General features: G+C 38.3%; 1 protein-coding gene across 2 annotated transcripts in view; it reads right to left on the bottom strand.

Moving 5' to 3' along the window:
- Positions 1-7,141: 7,141 nt before the first annotated feature.
- The window catches only part of LOC103475669 (transcription factor COE1), a 97,171-nt gene continuing 81,471 nt past the window's right edge, over positions 7,142-22,841 (bottom strand). Inside the window, exons 12-17 of one of the 2 annotated variants that reach the window (XM_008427474.3) lie at positions 18,214-18,279; positions 17,972-18,134; positions 17,306-17,488; positions 16,356-16,553; positions 14,388-14,456; positions 7,142-10,596 (exon numbers count right to left, since the gene is read on the bottom strand). In XM_008427474.3, coding sequence (XP_008425696.1) covers positions 14,389-14,456; positions 16,356-16,553; positions 17,306-17,488; positions 17,972-18,134; positions 18,214-18,279 — 678 coding nt within the window. In that variant the 3' untranslated portion in view covers positions 7,142-10,596; position 14,388. The remainder of the gene's footprint in view (positions 10,597-14,387; positions 14,457-16,355; positions 16,554-17,305; positions 17,489-17,971; positions 18,135-18,213; positions 18,280-22,841) is intronic. The other variant, XM_008427475.3, reaches the window with a different exon arrangement.

Raw genomic sequence — 22,841 nt, 5'->3', positions numbered from 1 at the left:
ATCCTTCCCCCATTTTTCTGATGTCATGTGAGAGTGGAGTGCTGGGCGGACGGGTACTGTGTGAAAGCCACTCTCACACACACAATATGGATGGATGTTGGTAATGAATTATGGGTTTTTAATGTCTTTTTACTGCTAATGTGTGTGGCTGTGCAATTCATTCATAATTGATGTGTCATTGGAAGAAGCATCTCCTGTACACACTTTAGTTCCAATTCAGGCAACCCAAACACAAACGGCATGTAGGAAACCAAAAGAAATCAAACTAAAAGAAAACAAAACAGGATAAAGTCGTAGAATGAGAAAGAACTTTAAAGATAAATAGAGAACGAGAGCGATGTAGGTAATGGCTTCCATATGAGAATGTCAGGGTTTTCCTGCTTGCTTCTTGGTGTAATCATATCAGCAGTCAGCAGCGCTTCCAACTTTCATAAATGTAAGGTATGCAGCAAGTTTCAGGATCCAACTTCCTCTGCATAAACACCCCTTAGAAAAACAGCCCAGTTGGAGAGGACTGTGTGAGAGCGACGTGTAAAAGCTCATGTGTGTGTGTGCTATACATTCATTACTGTACAGCATTATGTGAACAAGCTGCATATTTTGGGGAAAACTGGTTTTGATTTCAGTTGGATGAAGCCGTCATGTCAGCATGTCAAGTGAGTTCTGGGAGTTCAGCCGTTGGCTTAAACAGGATGATTGGATTTCAACCTTCCTCACAATAAGCAACAGTGCTTATTTACAATACAATTTATTTTCATGCTGGAGGAAATAGGAGAATATCTGCCTGTGGGGGTGAAAAATCAAACTCCATCGAAAAGAGGCTGCAGCCCTCCTCAGATGCGGTGCAGGACACCTGATGAACCTTGGCTATCTCTCCGTTCCCCAGTGATCTGGTCTGTTTACAGCAGCAGGAGAGCAACAGGAGATTTAACCTCGATGTTACACACTTGAACAGCAGCTCTCTGAAACATCCTCCCAGTGGTCGCTGCAGGGGTCAGCAGAGGCTGCAGACCTCCTGCGCGCTCTCAGCTGGCAGCAGAGACCTCAACAGGGCTACACAGGGGATGTGTTGAGAAACTGAAAACACTGGGGATGTGTTTGTGAGCTACGGACTCTGAATGCTCAAACATTCACAAGTTGGCTAATATCTGGAGTTAAGTTGTACACAAACTGCACAAACACCCACACTGCTTATTTTGACTGAGCTGGGGCATTATTAATCTGGCTCAGGCTCAAACCTCCTCTCAGATAGTTTCATGGAGAAGTGAGCTCTGCACGGAAAGGTTAAGGTTACACTTTTTCTTTTTTAGTGTGTTTGTCTACTTTTTCTGCTGGTTTAGTGTTTATCTAACTTTAAGTTTTTTTTTGTTAGTTTGCAGTTGCTGAAGTTCACTTATTCTCTTTGTTTTGTATTTTACAGGTAAAAACAAGATGTATGTAACGGTTTGCAATGCTACAATTCAAATTACAAAAGCACAAGTAGCAAAAGTGGGAGATTAAGAAAAACATCTGTATTTATTATGTAAATATTGAACTGACATGCTATGGAGAAATGCATGCACATGGTCAGAGTCTGACCTGCACCCAGATGAAGCCTCCTGCAGACCTAACGAGGTGTAGAAAACATAAACATTAATCCACCGTTTGTTTTAAAAGTATAAAGGTACACTGAGATATTTAGAAAAATGTATAATGTTTATTGAAAACCAGGAAATATGCTAATTTTTAAAAAATCACCTGTTTGCACCTTTGTTATTAATTCTTTGTAGAACTAATTATCTAGAGTCATTTGTCCTCTTTTTTCAGTTTTCTTCCCCCAAATTTTTAACTAGATCTGGGCTCTGAGACGACTAGAAGAACGTTGATTTGGTATTTGGTGAATCAAATGTGTAGTTCAGGATGAGTTTGAAATTACAATGTGAACAGAAACTCAAGACTTATATTGATTTAATTAGAAACCTGTGACCAAGTGCTTTAATAGTGCTATTCCCAACAATAAGCAATGATATAATAAACATTTTCCTGCATCCATGACATCATAATCAGTCACTCAGTCTCAGCTTCCTGGCAGTGGGTGATGAGATCATTAGATTAGAAGAAGTGATGCCACATTTTCAGATTAAAATCTTAAATGAAGGAAGAAAAAAGGAAGGAAAACTCAGCAATTTCACTTTTTCTAGATTTTCTACTCTGCGACGGATTTCACAAAACAAAGACGAAAAGGACAGAAAAGAACCCAGATGACTTAATAATGATTCAACAGAGACTAAAGCTGCCTAGTGTCATCTGCTGAGCTGAACCAAAGCCAAATGTGAACGACAGGAGATGCTTCAGTATCTGTGTGTGATTTCTAAAGCTGCGTTGGAAGCAGAAGTAGTCTAAATCCTGATTTCTTTTTTGTTTTATTATTCCTTTGTCCACCACAAAATAGTTCATAAATTACAAAATTAGATGCATAAATCTGTCTTTTAGGAGCTAAATCCTGTTTGTGCTACTTTGCAGTTTGTTGTTGCATTCTTCCGGTTCTTGACCCAAGATGGGAAATGAAACTGACAGAGGATAACTGAGGCAAGAGGAAAAGCTGGAGAGGCTGACGAGAATATATTCATGGTGAATGGATTACAGGGTGAAGGAGGGAAAGATAATTGTTTGGAGTATTCAAATCAAGTCCCAGCTCAATTTCGAATCCTCCACTTAAGTGAGTTTGTGTGATTGTGCGTAATTGTATTTCACTATGTGTGAAGCTGCGTCTCACAAGTGGTTTTAGAGAGGCATTAGTAAATGGTGTCATCGCCTGTACTTAACTTAACAGTGTCTTCTAAATTCATAAGCTGAACCTTTAACAGTCAAATTCAGCTGATATTCACCAGCTGCTCTTCCTGCTGTTTGTCCTCATTTTTTTATCTTTTTCATGCATTACCTTCTCTAAGTTGGTCTTTTTTCTTATTTTTCTTAATGATGTATCTTCTGGTCTCAGTGATCTGATCTTTCCTTCACAGATGTCACTCTTAGTTACCCAAAGATTGTGTCTAAATTTCACAAGAGTCTGAACTAAACTGAAAAGAGTACCGTATTTTCCGCACTATAAGGTGCACCTAAAAACCTTCAATTTCCTCAAAAGCCGACAGTGCGCCTTGTAATCCGGTGCGCCTTATATATGGACCAATATTGAGCCACAACAGGTCTAGCAACTACGGTAAGCAGCCGCCGACTTCATTTTCCCCCGTAGAAGAAGAAGTGCGCGGTGCATGCTGGGATAGTTGTCAGAACGCTGGTTTGTCAATAAAGTTTGATAATACATTTAAAGCCAGGGGGTCGGAGGGGCGGGGGAGGAGAGATAGAGACTGCGGCGGCAACGTGTCGGTTGGTCTGTGTTACCCAGAAAGCAGTTGGGCACAATATCACAACACCAACACCGTGAGTGAAACAACGATTGGGGCAGACTACTATATAAAGCACTCGGGGACCACTTATTTATAAGTGTGGATGTGTAATAATAGAGTATAGAACAAGTTGGTAACCCAAACTGAAGCTTCTATTCTATGCGCCTTGTATATGAAAAAAGTTTTATTGAAGGTGCGCCTTATAGTGCGGTAATATAATGTTTGACATTAATCCAAATGTGGTATTTGCTATTTCACTAGTAGGTCCTCTTGATATTATCAAGTTTCATCTTTTGGGGGATTTACTGCAACATCACCTTTTATTCTACATTTATGTGAGTATCTGTTTTTATAGAACCAGACAACAAAAACTAATATCTGTTTTTAATGCTTGATGAGAAATTAACTCCTTTTGTCTTTTTGCTATTACAAAGCTCATTTATGCTTCCTGCATTAAGGAAGCATGTGGTGACAGTGGAAAGGAAAAGCTCCGTTTTGACAGGAAGAAACGAAGCTCAGTGTGAGCAGCAACTTGCATGAAAACTTTCCATGATCAAGAAAAAGTAGTGAAAGGCAACATGAGTTTATTTAGTTGCTTCATCTAGAAGAGAAGCAGTTTAATAGATTAGATTTTAGCCAGAACTTTAATCTACAAGATTAAAAACAGCATCATAATCTGTATGAAGGCTCATATATACGGTAATATTTCAGATAAGGTTTCATCTAAGGAATTTGGAAAAAGTTATCCATGCCTTTATGTCTTGATACAAGGAAAACGGTAACTGTTTAAAATGAACTGGATCAGTCAGACACTTTAAAAAGACCTACAGAGTTCATCTGAAAACGTTTACATGTGACCAAAATACCCTCTTACATCAGCTTTTTAAAAGTTATTTAAAAATGTCATTATGTTTTTTTGTTCTGATTTAGTGCAACACAGAATCCTGCAGCTCTTTTGAGTAACAATCAAACTATTAAACAAAAGAAATATAAACACTAATTATTCAACGTTGTTTTTTTTCTCTCGCTAAGATTAACTCCTTTATTGCAATGTGATTTGAGTCAGTTTTTTTTATATAAATGGATGAATAAAAAATAAATTATAATCAAAATCTGAGCGAGAAGCCTGTTCAATAAACTTTGAAGCTTTACTCCCAGTTTGAACTGCATGTTGAAAGGATTTGAATTCAGCTGAAAGAGGTTCAAAAAGGGAGGCGAACGGAAGAGGTTAGGCTGGGTGTGTGTGTGTGTGTGTGTGTGTGTGTGTGTGTGTGTGTGTGTTTCTCGCTGATGTTAAGTGCTCCGGCAGCGAGACGCAGGGCTGGACGGACGATGAGGGGGATAAAAGGAGGAAGGATCCATTAGCTAATGGATGTCTTCAGACCTGTTTTGTCAGACTTGGTATCATACAGACATTTGCACAACAGTATATTCTTTGTGAAAAGCAATGAACTAACACTTAGAAGACAGTTTTTAAATTCTGCTTAAAATATGGTCACAGGTAATCCATAAGAAATAAAAAAAAAATCAATTCATGCTGAGCTTCAAAATTAAAAGGTGGATTTATGGCAGTCCGCTGTGTATTTGAAGAGAGAGCCTAATTGGTATCAATAGGACATCTGTGTCTCCTCCCTGATTAGGCCTTTAGGCCAGGAACATGACTGCAGCTCCTCACACTCGTCCCCATATTTACAGCCCGCAGTCTTGCTGATGGCAAACTGCAGCAAAGCGCCCGTCTGTTTCTTTGCAGAAATGGGCTTCATTGCAGCGTTTGTATTGTTTATGCACCTCCACACACACACACACGCACACACACACACGCACGCACACGCACACACACACACACACACACACACACACACACACACACACACACACACACACACACACACACACACACACACACACACACACACACACACACACACACACACACTCAAGCACAAGCAGTTTGTGTAACCACATTGTTGGCAGTACTGACGCAGTTGCTCACAAATTTAAGCTGCTGGAGACAGAAAAAACCTGAAGTGACCAAAAATAAGATGAAGAAAAATAACGTAAACGAGAAACAATAAATCAGTCCCCTTGCCTCTGAGTGAACTTCACAACAGGTCTCTGTCCTGGGAAGACCTCTCCAGCAACAGAAAACACAGAAAACATTTAAAAGTAAAAGCTTATATTTATCAAGTGACTTTTGCAGCTTTGCCACTCACAGTGGAAGTGAAAACACACATGGTAAGATCATCACTGTGTCAAAAATGATCACTAGATTACAATGAATCAGGGAATGAGTCTTTTCTACCCAACACATCCAGGATGCACTGCTGAGTTATGAATTCAACTCAAGTATTAAAACAAACCACAAATACTATTTATTTCCTCTCAGAAGCTTTAATTGGACACAAACACAGACTGATGTGATGCATTGTGAAGTATTTTATGCAATGTAAAACCTTCCTGGATACTTTTTGATCCAATTGTTTTGAAAATGCTCAGCAGGTTTTCAAACTGAACTACAGCATAATTTTGAACAGAAGTTGTTTTTATGCACATTTACATGAACATAAATGTTTGGATTAAACGGCTGATTGGAATAAAAAGTTGAAATATTCTGATCGGATTCAACTCGATCGGAATAAAATTGTAATCTGCATTACAGGGGTGGTTTATGCTGACTGAGAGTCTGAATGGTGTGCATATAAACACTTACAGTGAGAATGTTAATCTGAATGTGGCAAACTGACCTGAGTCTGCATGTTTACAGATGGAGCTGCAGCGGTTGAACGGTGTTTATTTCCTCCTGCTCTCATCTTAACGCAGGAAGCTCAGCGGCATGTGTTGCTGAGCTTGTAGCTTAATTAGGGAGTGCAGTAACATCTCAGCCTCTGTTAGAACCTGGCACGGCTCCATTCTGGGTAATGAGAAGATGGAGCCACTGTGTGCTTTTTTATGTCCAGCACAGATGTGCAACTTCTTCTTCTTCTGTGGTTTTAGGTAAATTCTGTGGCCAAATAAATGATACGGATTACTTAGTCTGAATACATTTTCCTCATGTTTCACATCCAATCACAAATATCACTGCTGCAAAGTCCAGGGAGGGATGCTGTACCTTCTTTAAAATAAGATCTCATGTAGCCCTGTTATTGTACTAATTTAATTATGTATTGGTAATCTATTGATTCAATGTCCCGTTTGAAATGTCTGATAAATAATTGATCTAATCTCAACCTTTTACAATTTACTCTAGTCTTTACCTAAATATTACTGTTTAGCTCTAAGGATGAATGTGTTACTAAACTGAATAAAACCAGACTGGGCTTCTTTAAATCATGATGTATCTCAAACAAGTTGAATCGTTTTCATGCGTTAGTTAAGCATGGAGTTCCTCAAGGCTTCATGCTTGTTCCAATTCTTCAAGTGAAAATGATCTGGGAATATTATTAAAAACGCAGATTTCTACTGCGATGCAGACAATGATTCTCTGTTCTGAAATTAGGCTGATAAAGCCTTCCCCTAGTCCCCATCTTTGGATTTGAACTTCTAAATGTGTGTGTAGATTCTAAAATATTTTCTCCATCTGGATTTAACCGTTTCATAGTTTGTCTGGTCCTTTAGCAGGACTAACCACTGCAACATCTTTTTATTTCTAAGAAAAACAAAAGGAGAGCAGTTAATTTCTCAATTTGTGCCTGGGACTAAACTAAAGTTATTTTAAGTTCTGATTAGATTGGAGATTTGAAGAACATGAACAAAAACTGTTTTGAAGAGATGAAAGAACTTTAATTAAATATAGTGAAAGTCAAAAAGTTATTTTACACTCCAAGTTTCAAAATAATACAAAATCAACTTCATCATCTTTACAGTAGTTTCCTCTATGCTATTCCTCCCCGCTCTGATACTGCTGATAATTTTTAGGCTCACAAACACAAGCCTGAATGCAGACAAGCCCAGATAAATCATATTAATGTTGTCAGACAAGTGCTCTGGATTTTACTCGTTTAGGCAAAACCCTTTACATATATTTATTTATGTAGGCAACAAGAGAAAAAAAAGATCCTTCTGCTTTTAAGCATCACATTTCCTTTTTTCAGAAAGAAAAAATCTGTTCTCTCTCACACATTTTCACACCCACACTCTCACATTGAACATGACGAGTGGTCTCTAGGCCCATGATTGAGATTAAATAAATAGGTGGCTCATTTGTTTTAAAGAGAAAGTCGAGGAAAGCAAAAACAAAGTCTTACTAGGACAGCAAAGTGAAATAATAAAGTTTGTAAAAGCCTGAATAGCAGGAGAAAAGAAAGATAACATTTTTCCTTCATTTCTTTCAGGCCTTCATTAAGAAATGTTGATCCTAATTAAACTCAGTATCATTAAAGACGAGCAGAATCATAACAACATATTAAAACCTCTACATCTAAATAACACAACAAATTATGGTAAACTGAACAAAAACAATACAGATGACAAATTCAAAAATATCCTAATGTCTTCATAATAAAAAGGTACACCATGGCTTATGTTAGCTTGATTGAAATTAGCAATGAAAATATGGCTTTTACCAGACAGACACTGTTAGACAAAAACAAATAAATTCAAATAATAAGACCGTTTTTGTGGTTTAAACCAAAGCAGGTTCGCTCCAACCTTTTCATCCCTATTTCTGATGACTTCAACACAGAACAGGGGGGCGTCTGGTCTGAGAACACTTTATTACAAACAATTTTGCAAGTTACACAAACAGTATAAGCACATATAAGTTGTAAGTTTTCGAGTTTTATGTCCAAGTAATAATTTAACCAAGTTTTTGTTGGTTGCAAAAATCGTCAGCCTGAGGGATAAACAGACCAGATTTCATGTGCATTCAAAGCTCCAGGTTTAAAAAAGAAATAATGTCATTAAACCAACCGTGACAAAAAGTTCATAATGGCAGCATCAGATGTTTGTGTCAGTCTGTGACAAGTTAACCATCCAACACATCAGATAAGACTGCTTAGTCAGACAAAACCTAAAAAAGCATTTTGGCAAAATAGTATAGTTCAGTTAAGACTGTTTTAGCAGCACACACTACCAGGTTGCAAATAGTTATTTTGTTTTTAAAAGCAGCTGCTTGTGAAATTTCTTTAAGACATCTCACTGATAAAGTTTCCTGCACTGCAAAAAATGTCTTCCTTTATTCTAAGAAATGAAAAGTAAATGTAAGTGCTTCGTAAACATGTGCAGAAGAAAGAGAAAAGTCAATAAATTATCCCAAAAAGTTGAATCTAAATAGCATATTTTATCACTGGTGTATTAAACGTTAGATTAAAAATTTTTTTAGAGACACAAGATTTCAGTTTTGATAGCAGGCCAAGCTCAAGAAAACCTAGTTGTTTATATCAAATCAGTTGTTGCAGAATAGTCAATCTTTTTATGCACAGATCAAAGTATTACGTATCTGTGTTACACTTTGAAAAGGCTGTGTTTAAAATAATATCTCAATTTTAAAGTTAAGCCCAAAACTACTCATACTTAGGGCAGATTTAGGTTTAAAATATTTTTTTAGATTTGGGCCAGACAAAGTTCTGGTTACCTCAGAGACTTGAAGTGCGTCACCAAATATAAATCATTAAATTTACCAACAGAAACACGCAGAAAGCTGATCAGCTGTCACATTTCACTGCTGTAGTGCTAATGATTTTTTAAATTAATTATTAAAAAACTTATGCATAATTATCTACAAGCAACTTCTAATACAATCTCAATCTAATCTAGGCTGGCATAACATTAAACATTTGTTAATATTTTTTGAATATGCTGGAAAATTCTGCATTAAGACACATTAACAGCTTTGACAAACAATTTAGTAGAAGTAAAGACATCTACACCGACAGGTGGAACAGTAACCATGGACTGTTTTGTCTCTGAACATTAGCACCTATACCTCAACTTTATTCACTCAATTTATGGCACCACATTAATGGGATTAATTAAAATGATGCAACATATCATATAAACATCTTAAGATAGAAATGTTACCACGGTGCACGACTTGTTAAAATCACACATGCAGCTTTGAAGGATTAGAAGATTTGTTTTATGTTTTCACTTCAGTGGTGGGCATTTAAAACTAAAACCTAAAAAAAAAAAACAGGCTTCTTAAATCCGAAAGGCATTTTTTTGCAGTGCAGCATGTGTAGTAAGTGAGACCACTGGCTTAATGTTCTCCTTTTGCCAATTAAACTTGGTCGGACGACAAGCACCAAAGACAGCAGGCCGGTTCATCCTGCGTAAAAACAACACGGCGAAACAAAACGACATAAAAAAAAAGAATCGAATTCGCACAAAACACTTAATAATGGCAGCAGTCCTTTAAGACATGTTTTCCCTCTTAAAAAATGACTTGTGTCTGAATTTAAAACTGAATTGTGTAAGATCAATTAGAGCTGTTGTTGGCAAATCATGATCACACCTGATGAGAGGAGCTACATTCATTTGAAGTCTTTCCTCCTTAACCTTTTGTTTTTAAGAAAATGAATCACATGAGAACCGCAGAGAAGATGCATGAGACGAAGGCTAAGAGTAAACGTTTGAATTTTTCTGAATGGTTCAGCAGAACAATCAAAGTCCTTCAACTAAAACAATAAAGTCGGGACAGTGATGAATGGGTAGTTTTGGCAAAAAAAAAGAAGAGAAGGTGACGGTTTGGCTTGTCTGTGTTGGCTGCATCAGGCCTGTATGAAAGCATCCTCATCACCATCAGGTCCTCTTCACATTATACTCCTTCACTGAAGACAAAACTCCATAAATAGAAAATCGCTCCTGTAGGTTACATTGAAAAGAAGGTCATCACATGTAGCACAAAAAAGAAACGAAAATCAATCTCTGAAGAGAGGAAGTGGATTCTGTCCAAAATACATTTTTTGTGACCATGGAGAGTCATAATCTTGGATGTGGCAGGTCTCCTATAAAAGCATTACATCGTACAAAGATTTCTACAAACAGTTTTGCTGTTCTCCTTGTATTTTTGTGTTAGAAAGGGCCTGAGTTGGTTTTGTTCCTTCAGAGCTGGATGGACTCCTCCATCCCCAACCGGAGTCCGTCTCGGAGCAAATCCTCCAGCGGGATCAGCGAGAGTGTGTGTGCTTGACTCGTCTTACACCAACAAACACACACACACACAGAACCACACGCTCACACCTTTACATGGGTGGGATGATCATTCCTGGGATTGCTGCAGGGTGGAGAGTAAAGTGGAAAGAGGGAGGGATGGAGGGAAAAAACAGATTTTTCTTTTTTAATTTACCTCAGCATAGAAAAAAGTTTCCATTTCTACATTTGCATCAATATGTTTAACCGTCTGTGCAGCTGTGTGACTGAAGTGACATTTTAACAACATCAATGGAAAAATAAATCAGCAAAATCAACTATGAGAGCATCACATACAATAAGCGCTGTTTGTCACACACAGACACACACACGCCCACCCCCCCAACACACACACGCACGCACACACACACACATTTAATTATGTGCAGTTGCCCGTATTTAACTGCATGTTTGGATGTCTGCCTGACATATTGCATCATTGCATGTGTTGTCCTAAAAGCCAGCGGACAGATGTTGATGCGCGAGAACAGAGCCCTGCCCAAAATGACATACTGTCATGTTTGCTTCAACGTTAATTAAACTTTATGAAACTGAAAAAAATGAATAAATGTCACATATTGTCTTAAAAGTACAATGTGTTAAAATCTGAAAACGTGTGTAACATCTAAAATTATTATATTATACACACTGAAGAGAACTGCATGAATTTATTTTCAGGTTATTTTACTTCGAGGTTTCTAGATAAAAAATTTAGTGTCACCTTCAAAAATTAAGGCTCTAATTTAGCAAATGGAGTCGACATGTGTGTAATTTAAATTAAGCATAATTCCAGCTGTTATGCGAAGTTGAAAACAAATGGATGCCAGACATTTCAGGCCTTTTCAAATAAAACATTTGGGCTGTACCGTTATGCATTAATATGTCTTGTTTTAGTACATTAAATTTGAATAAAATCTATTTAAGTTTGTGATTATAATGCTCAAAGTGCTTGTTTTTGGAAATCACTATATCTATTTGCACGATGGGTTTCTCTACTCTGTAGCCCGGTGTTTTCTATGATGAGCATCCGCTGCCCTGCATGTTTTAGGTGCATCCATAACATAAAAAATAAACATTTGCCTAAAGTTTACCATCAGCTCTGCAGAAGCTTTAAGGCACAATCTGCTAAGAACCAGGAATGGGGATCAGAGCACCACAACAAATTTGAAGAAAAGAAAAAAAAAAAGAAGCATTTTTCAAAGTTATTTTTCACACAGAGACTAATTGCAACTTGCAGGAAGTCGGAGACTTGGTGAAATGTGGCTGGATATGCTAACAGCATCTTTGGGCATGAGTTGCGGTGAGGAGGAGATGATTTCTGTGGTGGGTTACATATTCAGCTGTCAAAAATGATTGGGCATCTTATTTCGATTTGTAAATTAAGTTGCTGCTTTTGAAAGTTCATTAAGCGTTCTGGATGTCACTTTTAAATATATAAAAAATGTTTTTTACATATTAGTTGAAGCTGCCACTTTGTTACCACAGTATGAGATGAGACAGATAATCTGTGGGGGAAAAAAAATCGAGCTCCTCTAAGTAGAAACCAGGAGCCAGGAGATGGGTGTTGGTGTTGTCAATCACCCTCCGTGTGGCGCTGCTCATTCCACCTCGCCCTCCTTCTTCTCTGCTCAGGCTAGTTAGCATAGCCACTGATGATGGTGGATAAACGTTTTTTCTGTAATGGTAAGTTGTTTCACCACCATTAGCACATTGAGCCACGAGTACAGGAGGATGATTTACAGCGCTAAGACACGCCTCCCGGCTCTGATTGGTGCATTTCTTCAGACGGCAATAGTAGCTCAGGGAGGATGTGGAGGAAATCCATCTTTTAAAAGATGATCTATCTCATAAAATGCTGTCACATCATGGTGACAGTATTACATGTTTTAACAAATATGTAAAAACAAAACAAAGCAATTTTTAAATAAAATTATACTGCAGCTTTAAAAGGTTGAGAACACATAAACTGACTGTTCAAAAACAAACTTTAGCTCAGTTATACATTTTAGGTCAAGCAAGAAGAAAAACGAATAAAAACCACAGGAGGTGATGAGTTCAGGACAGGCCAAGCAGAAAACAATCATAAAGATTGGTGTGCTTTTATTCAAGATGGAAACTGCTGATGAACAAACTTCACAGTGACAGAAGTTGACTTTTCCCTTTGAAATAGTTCAGCAAATTGTGTGCACATGTTTGTGGTAACAATGGTGTTTCTATCATCCTACAGAAGTAGAATTAAAGGAGGAAACTGAAGTAAGCAAAACACTAATTGTGAAATAATTCTAACATGTAGATACGTTAAACATTTTTTAATCTGATATTTATTGAGTTAGCTTGAATTCAACAATCTAATTAAAAACACGCCAACCTTCTGCTCCCTGAAGGACTGAAATCAGGCAAGGCAGTGAAGATTGTTTACAAATTTCTACAAATTTCCAACTTTGCAAACCAAAACCAAGCCTATCTACTCTGTAAGTATGCTTTCCCAAGACGATGGAAACAAAAATATTGCTTATCTGTTTTTTCTTCTAGAATCACCTCGCAGGTGTCATAGACAAGGAGCAACTTCACACTTTAGTTGCAGTTTCTTGTTAGAAAGTGTCTGGTTTGCATTTGATGCAGCTGGTGTCAGATGTAAATATTTGCAAAACGCACAACATTTACCTCATGTGACTAAATTTACCCCCCTAAGTTATTCTTGTTAAAGTAAAAAGGCCTTATGAAAGCAACTCCAACACCAGCAGGGCAAAACTCATCTCAATGTCTTGACTAAGTGTCGAGTTACTGTTGCAGTCATTGAGCGAGGCAGGTACACTGACAACACAAACTGTGGAGACTGTCGAACAGCTGTCATTGCTGATCACGTCCCTGTGAGCTGAACGTGTGAGATCACCCAGAGTGTGACAGAGAGAGACGTGTGTGAGTGTGTGTGTGTGTGTGTGTGTGTGTGTGTGTGTGTGTGTGTGTGTGTGTGTGTGTTGCAGTAAGTGGGGTGTGTTTCTTTTTTCTTTTTATTTTTTTTTCAGATGTGCTTTGAGGCTTCGCTTTGAGTTCCCACACCCCCACACATGCTCGCTCCACACGCACAGCTAAACAAAGTCAGCGATGTTGAGAAATAAATTCCCTGTGCCAAATGTCTGTTTCTGTCTTTGTAAATAACCAACTTCCTGCCTCTCTTCCCAGTGAGAGGAGAGGAAGGAGTTATGAGACAGATGGTTAGATGTGTAATATGAGCTGAGGAGTAAAGAGGAGGGGTTACTAAGAGAGAACAAGGATGGAGGAAATTATTACGTACACAGCAAGAGTGCGGCGTCGTGCAAAAGTGTTCAAACCCCACATATGACATTGCATTTTAATACGATTTTATGTAGGGATGCAAGATATAAGATTACATATTTTAACAAAGCGTCACATCATATTTCCATATCATCCCAAAGTTTTATATCTGTGCATCCCTAACTGAACACATAAAAAATGGTGCAGGAACTATGAAGTAGATGAAGTAGAAGGAACGGTATACTGGGCTGTCAATATTTTTTACAAACAAAAATTTTGTTGTGCATTTGCAGTTATGTAATAATCTTTATCTGGATGGTAAATTGAACAGTGGTCTATAATTTGTACAATGTTTGGAATATTGTTGTATAACTTAACTTTATCTCAGACCCATCTTGTGTGTCTAAATGTTGCATATTTTCCTTTCCACTTCAAACTTATGTGTTACTTTGTGTTGCACAAAACCCCAACAAAATGCATTGACAACATGTTGAAATACTTAAAGCTAAGAAGCAAGAAACGAGTGAAAACTCAGTGAGTTAGTCAGAAGTTGCGGATGCATTAAGTCAACAGAGAGGACAGAAAGGCTGAGGAACATACTTCAGGTGAAGGCCAGGCCTTGTAGAGAGCCGGCTGATGAGTACTTGCTAGAGTCCACAAATGTTTGATCTGGTAGAAAAGGCGGAGATGGAAGAATGGGAAGAAAGGGATGGTGAGAGAGGATAAACAAGAAATAAGAAACAAGATGAAAAGTTCCATAGCAGCAAACACTGTAATCCAGTTGTTAATCACAAAAAGAGTACCTAATTACTTCAAAGAAGAAAAGTCTTTTCAAATAACCATTAAGAGAACAGAACATCATCTCAACATCTTGTCAGCAGACAGTTTTCTGTGTTGCTCAGGACCATGTGATCGCGGCTGCACTGATTCTGCTAAACGTCGCTGTCCATCTGATTTGAATGTTGTCTAATGTTCGTGCGTTACGATCAGTACAAAGAAGACCCACTGCTGTTCAGACTTGCTTTAAATAATCTGGATACTAACTGTACGTGTCAAAGATGATTCTCAGCTGACAGTCTGAAAAAAAAAAAACAGCCTGGGAAACAAATATGGATGCCAGATGATGGTTTAATATTATTGTCAGATAAATCCCACAACGGAGGTGGGGGGTGACTGATTTATTAGACTTTCGAAGCACATGTACTATGTGCTCTGTGGGAAAGTCCAAAGAATTCATAGTTTAACAAGAACAATCACAGAACGCTAAAAACCTCCTATTAATCATATTTTCCACGCTTAAAAAGTGTGAAAAGTTATTTTCTGGAAAGCACCACAAGCACGGATTATTCAAATAAATTAAGCATCATCAACTTGCTAACCCTCTAAATCCAGTGTTCAAGTCAAAAGTACATTTTATTAGTAGTGGCTCATCAAATGCCTCGTCTTAAATGAGTCCAAATGGCAACAGGAACAACAACGTCTTGATCAGGACATTCCTACTGCAAAACACGGATGAAGACGCACAAATCATGCAGCCTGAATTCGTCAACACTTTACAGATAAAACTGGAGAGCTAACAGGAAAATGAAACACAATACAGACAGATGGACGTTTTCAACTTTTATCCCTGCCAGCAGCTTTTTGAGGTTGTCCTTCAGCTCAGTAATCCCTGTCTTGTGTTTAGCTGCCCTGTAATGCAGATGCATGATCAACCTATCAGAACATCTTTGAAAAAAATAAATTTTTCAGTGTTTCATTCTAAAAATGTAAACTTGCACTCAGAGTTTTTCCCTCGTTGATTCTGAGACGTTTGACTGACTGATAATGAAAATCCAGAATTTATGTTGTAACATAGACGGCTACTAAAAGACATGGTCCATAAAGAATGTGAAACCTCCAGCAGTTCTTACTGTAAAAAGTGGTTAATTCAAACATATACATGGAAAATTTATTGGAAGGAGAATCTGTAGTAAAAAATGGTAGAAAGTAAATGGATGACAGAGGACAATAAATCAGATTATATTTTCTAATTTGCACTTCTGAGTGGTTCACATCGTCATCCCAGGTCGGTGTGTTAAGTCACTCTAAACCAGAGGGAATATTAAAAAACCTCACTGTCCTCTTTTTATTTTATAGCATCTTTTTCATTTAAATATCAAACTACCAGAGTCAGCAACTTTTACCACGATCAGAGCCATTGTAGTGAATTTCCTTTGCCTTTTGCTAAGTAGCATTTTTATATCCACTTTTGATTTTTTCTTTTTATGTTTAAATTAAATAACATTTTTATTGTTTTTAAAATAAAGGAAACCATCCAACTTTTAACTGAAAAGGAATGAATACATTTTCTTCAGGTTCAATTATTATAGAAAACAAGTAACAAGTAGTTTTTAAACCAAAAGACTGTTCTAATTTATCTAATTTAGAGAGTTGCTTTAAAGGAATCTTTCACCTAAACCTTCAGGAATAATTGTTATAAAAGGAAAAGCAATAAAACACAAACATATTATTGTACAAAACATTTTCACATAAGCCTCCACCTCGTACCGGAGCAGCGCGGCCAGTTACCTTGAAGTCCGTTGCCGTTGGCACTAGTGCAGGAAGGAGGAGGAGAGGACGACGGCCTCACCACCGGCGCGAAGGCGGACTTCTGCTTAACGGCCGCTGACACCATGTTGGCCGGGGAGAAGGAGAAAACCCCAGAAGAAGAAGAACAGTTGGAGGGAAGAGATGTGGATGAGGCCATAGTGGGACTGGATGGAACAACTGATGGAGGAAGAAAAGGCAAAAACGGAGAAGAACCACTGAGAAATGGAGACAGATTCTGTATAAATCTAAACTGCAACACATTTTGTGGTTAAAATAAAAAGATTACACATGACTTAAGAGATAAAAAATGTCTTGATGTGAGTTTTTTCTCTGACAGTTTATAATTTGTTAAGCGTCCTCCCATGAGCCTCATTAAATCCCTGTGAACAGCTTGTCAATTTTTGTTATTTAGAAACATGTTTCATCATAACACTTGAGCTTAATGCTCTGAGTTTTTTTTACACGCATCTCTACAGATGTATCCAGTTACAGCTTTACAATGAAATATTTACAACATTTTCAAGTTAGCATCTGTAAGTTGAACAAACAAACATAAAGATCTCAGATAAATAAACCTGTTAGTTCAGCCTCTTCTCATCACAATCAATTATTTTTACACCAGTTAAACCTTTAAAGGCACATTTCTTTGAAACACTCCTTTCTATTTTACTCTCTGAATTACTTTAATTTATCAAATTATCCTCTCCTCGTTCTTCCAGTCTATTAAACGGGAATATGGTGAAATGACCAAACAGAGAGGATTCTTGACTTTCAGATGAAATAGAGCTATGAGTCGATGATTGTTTGAATACTGTGCAGCATTAAACCTCTTCAGGAATCTATATTTTTTTACTTGTGTTGGGACATGTGCATCCACAACAGTTTGTCTATTATAATGTGCCAAGTGGACAATGCATGTGTGCACTAACTAGCATAAGGCGAGTTGGCGGCGGAGCCGTTGAGGAAAGTGGGCGAGCCTCCGAGGTTGGTCATGCCCCCGTTGTTAGCGTAGCCGTTCATGGTGCTGCTGACTGAGGTGTAGCTGGTCTGCTGAGGTGTGGAGCTGGGCACATAACCGTGAGGCGACACGCTGCTGCTGCTGCGCACAAACCCTGCAAGAAATACCAGCACAATGGAGGAGTGTGAGGACAGTCAAACAAAGTGTGGTTGATGAGGTAAAGCTTGTTGCTTGGTGTAGTTTCCTGCTTGCAGAGATTAATATTGGAAAATCAAATTAAACAACCAGATTTAGATCCTAATTAAGTCAATCAATTATTTACTCCTAATTAGTAAAAAGTTGTCTGTCTAAGAAAGGCTGGCTGACAGTATAAGGACATTAACTTAGCAGAAATCCCGTCATCATACTATCTATATATTTACTGATATATTGATTATAATTATTTCTGTGTTTACTGTTTATTTACAGAGTTAATGTAGATCATTTCATTAACGTTTCAAACTGAGGAGCATCGTATCTCTGCTCATTTCCACCTGCATAATCTGTAATCATATATGACGAATTGGTGAAAAGCCAGATTAAAATTGAATTACATTTATGTCTACATGTTTTGAGTTGTGCCATGTGAAACATGTACCCTGATTGGCCTGTGACGGCTCCGAAACGTTGACGGACAGCTGTCCGGTGAAGGAGTTCACTCCCATCATGCCTGTGTGCGTCGAGCCGGACAGCTGGGTGTGTGTTCGTGGGACGCTGTACAGAGCTTCTGCGATGTCCGCTGCTCGTTTCAGGATGATCTCCTGGGAAAAAGGCAACCGTGACACCAGTTTTAGATGTCTTCCTGTTTCCAAGTGGACAGCTGTATGTCAGGGTGTGTACCTGGTTGTTATGAGGCAAACCGTAGAGCGCTTCCACCAGATCTGCTGCTCTTTTCAGAATAACCTCCTGTGAAAAATAGAAAGAAAATGATAAAATATCTGAATTATAATCATTTGCTTAAAGCTCAATCTTATTTAAAACGTCGAGTGCCATTTGCTTTTTTCATCCCTTTCTGTCTTAAATCATCTCTCCATGGTAAACAAATTGCACTTCACTTCTTTTAAAATGTAGATGATCACCTGCCAACTTGAGTGCTTTTATGCAGCATAACATCTTAAAGTGACAGGTATTTAAAATCAAATCTAAAATCAATCTAACCTGCAAAAAGTTTCTTGGAAGCTCATCTGCAAATTCAAATAAGCCCTTAGAGATCCCATAAAAGGCCATTTGATCATAAAATGCTCTGAGTTTCTTACTCATCTCTTCAAAAGCAGGTTGAGTCCTTGATGTCATTTCCTGTTCTTTTCTCTTTTACCATTCAGTTAGTAAAAAATAAAAGAACCCTAAACCAATCAAATATACAAATATGTTGAATTTTTTGTGCCAGCCTTTTAATCTCCACATCTTTTTAATATGCTTTCGTGATTCCTTTCACCTTTTTCTCCATCCATTTCTTTGTCCCCTCCTGTCTTCTCTGTCCTCTCCACAAAGTTCAAGTTGTGCTGTTCTCGTCCTCCCTGGTTGGTACCTTTATTATTCCTCTCCTCTGCTCACTCTGAGGGCCCGCCCCGAGGTCTAAGGTGTCTTGTTTAACAGTTAATGTGTTGTCGTTCTCACAGCATGAGGTGACGGAGAGAAAATGACTCTGTACTTCGCAGAGTTAACCTGCACTGTGTGACACTCTCACACATGCTTCGCCGCATGTGTGCTCTCCTGTGAGTTTGTGGCGGTGGAACATATTGCCTTTCCATCAGTGTGTGCACATGTGTGTGTGTGTATATGTATATGTGTGTGTGTGTGTGTGTGCGTGTGTGTGTGTGTGTGTGAGGATATGAAAGGTCGCACAGCCAGTCAGCAGATCTTATGTGCCTGTCAACTGAGCTAAATTCAATCTTTTACAGATTATTATGTTCTTGCTGCCTCTCTTTTAACCTCTCATTATTAGGGCTGGCAAGTTGAACCACTCACACGCGCACGCACGCACGCACGCACGCACGCACGCACGCACGCACGCACGCACGCACGCACGCACGCACACACATGCAGAAACCTGATCCCGGGCGGTGAAGTGGTTCCGGTAAAGCCAGTCACTGATAAACGGGAAGGAAAGATGATCCTCTGGTAACATCATCATCATCAGGTCTGCAGTTTTGTGGAGCTGCATCATTCAAATCTTTTCACTGCCTAATGCACTGCACTTTGACTTTTTTCATTTTTATCTTTTATTTAAAGTGAAAATCCATCAGCTAATTAATCTCTTACATGTGTATTTGTAAATAAGAAGCATTGTTTAGAAGGAAATGTCTAGTTTTTAATCCCACATTTAGAATATTGTCTCTAATTTATATTCCCTTAATTGTCCTCCATAATGCAGATGAAGTTGCTCCCAGCTGCATTGTGCTGATGCAACTTTGAATGGAAAAGAGATTACATTCTGGCCTGTCATTTATGTTTTAGAGCTGATTAAACTGAGACATATCTGCAGCAAACAAGGAACCACACACTGCAAAACCAAAACTGAGCAAATGTTAAGAAAATTTGTGATTCAGGCCATTTGAATTAGTAACATTTTACCACAAAAATGCATGTTAAACACGTCAATGTAGCATCATTCAGATATTATTCCAGACATTTATTTAAAAAAACAAATGAAACAATTATTCTGTAGCTTTAATCTCTGCTTTTTATTTATTTATTTTAATTTAGCGGATGTTCACCTGTCTTTCACACCTTTTAACTCCATGTGCTAATTTACCTAACTATTTCAGTCAATCTTGTATAACCTTTCTTTCCCTGTACTGTAAAATATGGAGAAAACTGAGTGAGACAGAAAAGACATTTTATTGGAAGAGGGAAAAGACTCACAGGAGCTGTCAAGGTGCTTTTAATGTCTGATTTATGAGCTGTGCTAAAATGATAACCATGCAATATCCACACACACATGCTGTATGCATTATGACTAGGAAACGTTGGGCTGGGGTCACATGTGTGTGTAACGTGCATGTGCCTAACAAGCACATACATGACACATATGTGACTTATTTCTCCCTAATGCTGGTACATTAGCAGCTTGATCCGCATCTAATGGGCCATTAGGGATGCCGTACATGGAGGGTCACCCTTCCCATAGATATGATGTCATGCTTTTCACGCGGGACACAATTGCACACATAGGAAGCGGCATCGACATGTGTCCACAAATTTTCTTTGGACATCATCTCTGTGTTGTTAGATGGTGGTTTCAGATTTCATTGCCTCTCCCTGGTGGTGAAGTCGATTTAAGTGCAGGAGAGTCACACACGTCTCAGCACTGCATGCATGTTGGAAAGTTTCACGTTCGGTATATCTTCACGCATCACCTGCATTACTCACACTCATCCAGGATTACTCATCCTGGTGCTGCCAGTGATGTGACCTCGTGAAGGTATGACATCAGTAAAATGAGGTGCATAGCGATGTCAGCTGCGTGAGTCACATGAAGAAACCACCCATCTCTAACCGGACCGCTTTTTTCTGCTGATGCTACTTTGTTGAAACATCACTCATCAGTGGTCTGCCTATAGTGAGTTTATTGGTTTTATATACTAGACTGGAGGCCCAGTTTTGACTCTGTGTGTTCAGTGACAGCTCACAGATTCTTCCACATCAGGACAGTGTATGTTACTTTTGTTGTGATGTATCATTTCAATGTTTCCAAGTTCTCAAAGAAAACCTTACAGTTGGTTGAAATTAATGCTAATTGCTTCTGGAAGGAGAAATCCTGTTCCCCGCCCTGGATGAGTCCTTTGTGTAAAATCCTGATTGAGTCAAAATCTTGTTGGAGCTTTTGGATACCAGGTACTTTTTCTTTTTAACTTGTTTTGCTTTTGGGTTCTTTTTTAGCAGCCGTTTTATTTGTGAGTTTATTTTGCTGTTGGTGACTGTGTGTGCTGCACAGATTGAACAGAAATCTAATAAATAATACAGAAATCTGGGTTTTTCTGAATTTGAATTAAGTTTAAAAAATCCTCACTTTTATTGCTCTGGTATTTAGCTGACAGAAATAAAATCCCTGCAGCCCTGGAAAAGGAAACGTTTTGTCTGATTTCATACCGTGAGAGAAAGAAACACTTATGTGTAACATGTAAACATCTGGTTTCATCCGTGTATGAGCATATTAACATCGGAAGTGTTTAGGTAAAAATATTTGGTGACACTTGATGATGTATCTGCTTCTTAAAGCAGCTTTTCTTTCACAGCTTCGCTGTGAAACGTTTTATCAGCTACATGAACCACGAGTCGAACCAGAGGGTCAGATGAGAAGTTGTGTCCCAGTATAAAAACAGGGTAAGGTGCAAACTGTGTGTGTCAGATATGGATGGATGCTGAGGAGATCACAGTGACACAAACTGGCAGCTGAACCAGTGCCTGCCTGTGTGTGTTGCCAGTAAAATCCCCTGAATGTTCATTGAACAATTATAGAATCGGCTGTTCACTGGTAATCCTCTCTCACACTCCACTGCTCCGTCTGTCTGTCGTCTGTGTGGTGCCGCCAACACACTCTTAGAAATTATACATCGACTGGTTGACACTCGACAAGCAGCCAAAACTGCATTTGATGCCAGTGAACAGAATCGCATATTCCAACTTTTTCACATTAATCAAAACGAGAAAAAAAACGTGAATCACAATACTGTTGCAGTACGGCTATAAAAGTTACGGTTCTCTTTTCTGATGCCTTCACAGAACTTGGAACAAAATGTATCAGGAGGGGAAAAAAACCATCTAGAAGCAATGCTGTGTTTGGGTCCGGTTATAGTCGTCATTCAAACACGGGGAAAACCTGATCCCTGATCGATTTTTGTATTTACAGCTGCATGACTATTCTCATTGTGGCTTTGCCTGGAAATATCTTGGGTGACATCATGTTGCTCAAAATAAAATTCACAATGGGAGGAAAAAAACATGAACCAGAAGGATAGTTCACAAATGTAAGAAACTTCAAGCTTTAAATGCAAGGTTAGGATTTTATTCTGTCTGTAGTGCCAATTTCTGTAGTGCAAACTGGTATTGAACCCCAAAAGTTCAAAACCTGAAACTATTTTCTGCAATAAACAAGGATTAAATTAAAAACACAGCTGGCCTGTGGAATCAACAAACCACTTAAATAGAACCTGTATGATAACATGAGGTAAAGAGAATCCATGATAAATCCATGAAACAGATCAAACATGGTGCAGTGGTGAACTTTCCAAGAGTTTTCTGCCTTCCAAAATTACCAACATCTCAACCAAATGTCATAAAACAGATGATCAAAAAGTTCACAAATGACTTGCATACCAAAAGAATGACTTCTTTGGTGGATTGATGAGAAAAAATGGGAATGTTTTAGAAAGTGTTGTTACATCCAGCATAACATCATGGATAGATACAACAGATAAACACGCTGGTACCAGTCTGATGATCTGGTCCTGCTGCACTTCTTTAGG

Source organism: Poecilia reticulata, chromosome 14 (genome assembly GCF_904066995.2).
Source record: "Poecilia reticulata chromosome 14, P_reticulata-male-v2, whole genome shotgun sequence".
In the NCBI taxonomy this organism is placed as follows: Eukaryota; Metazoa; Chordata; class Actinopteri; order Cyprinodontiformes; family Poeciliidae; genus Poecilia; species Poecilia reticulata.
This window is presented reverse-complemented; position numbering and strand designations above follow the sequence as displayed.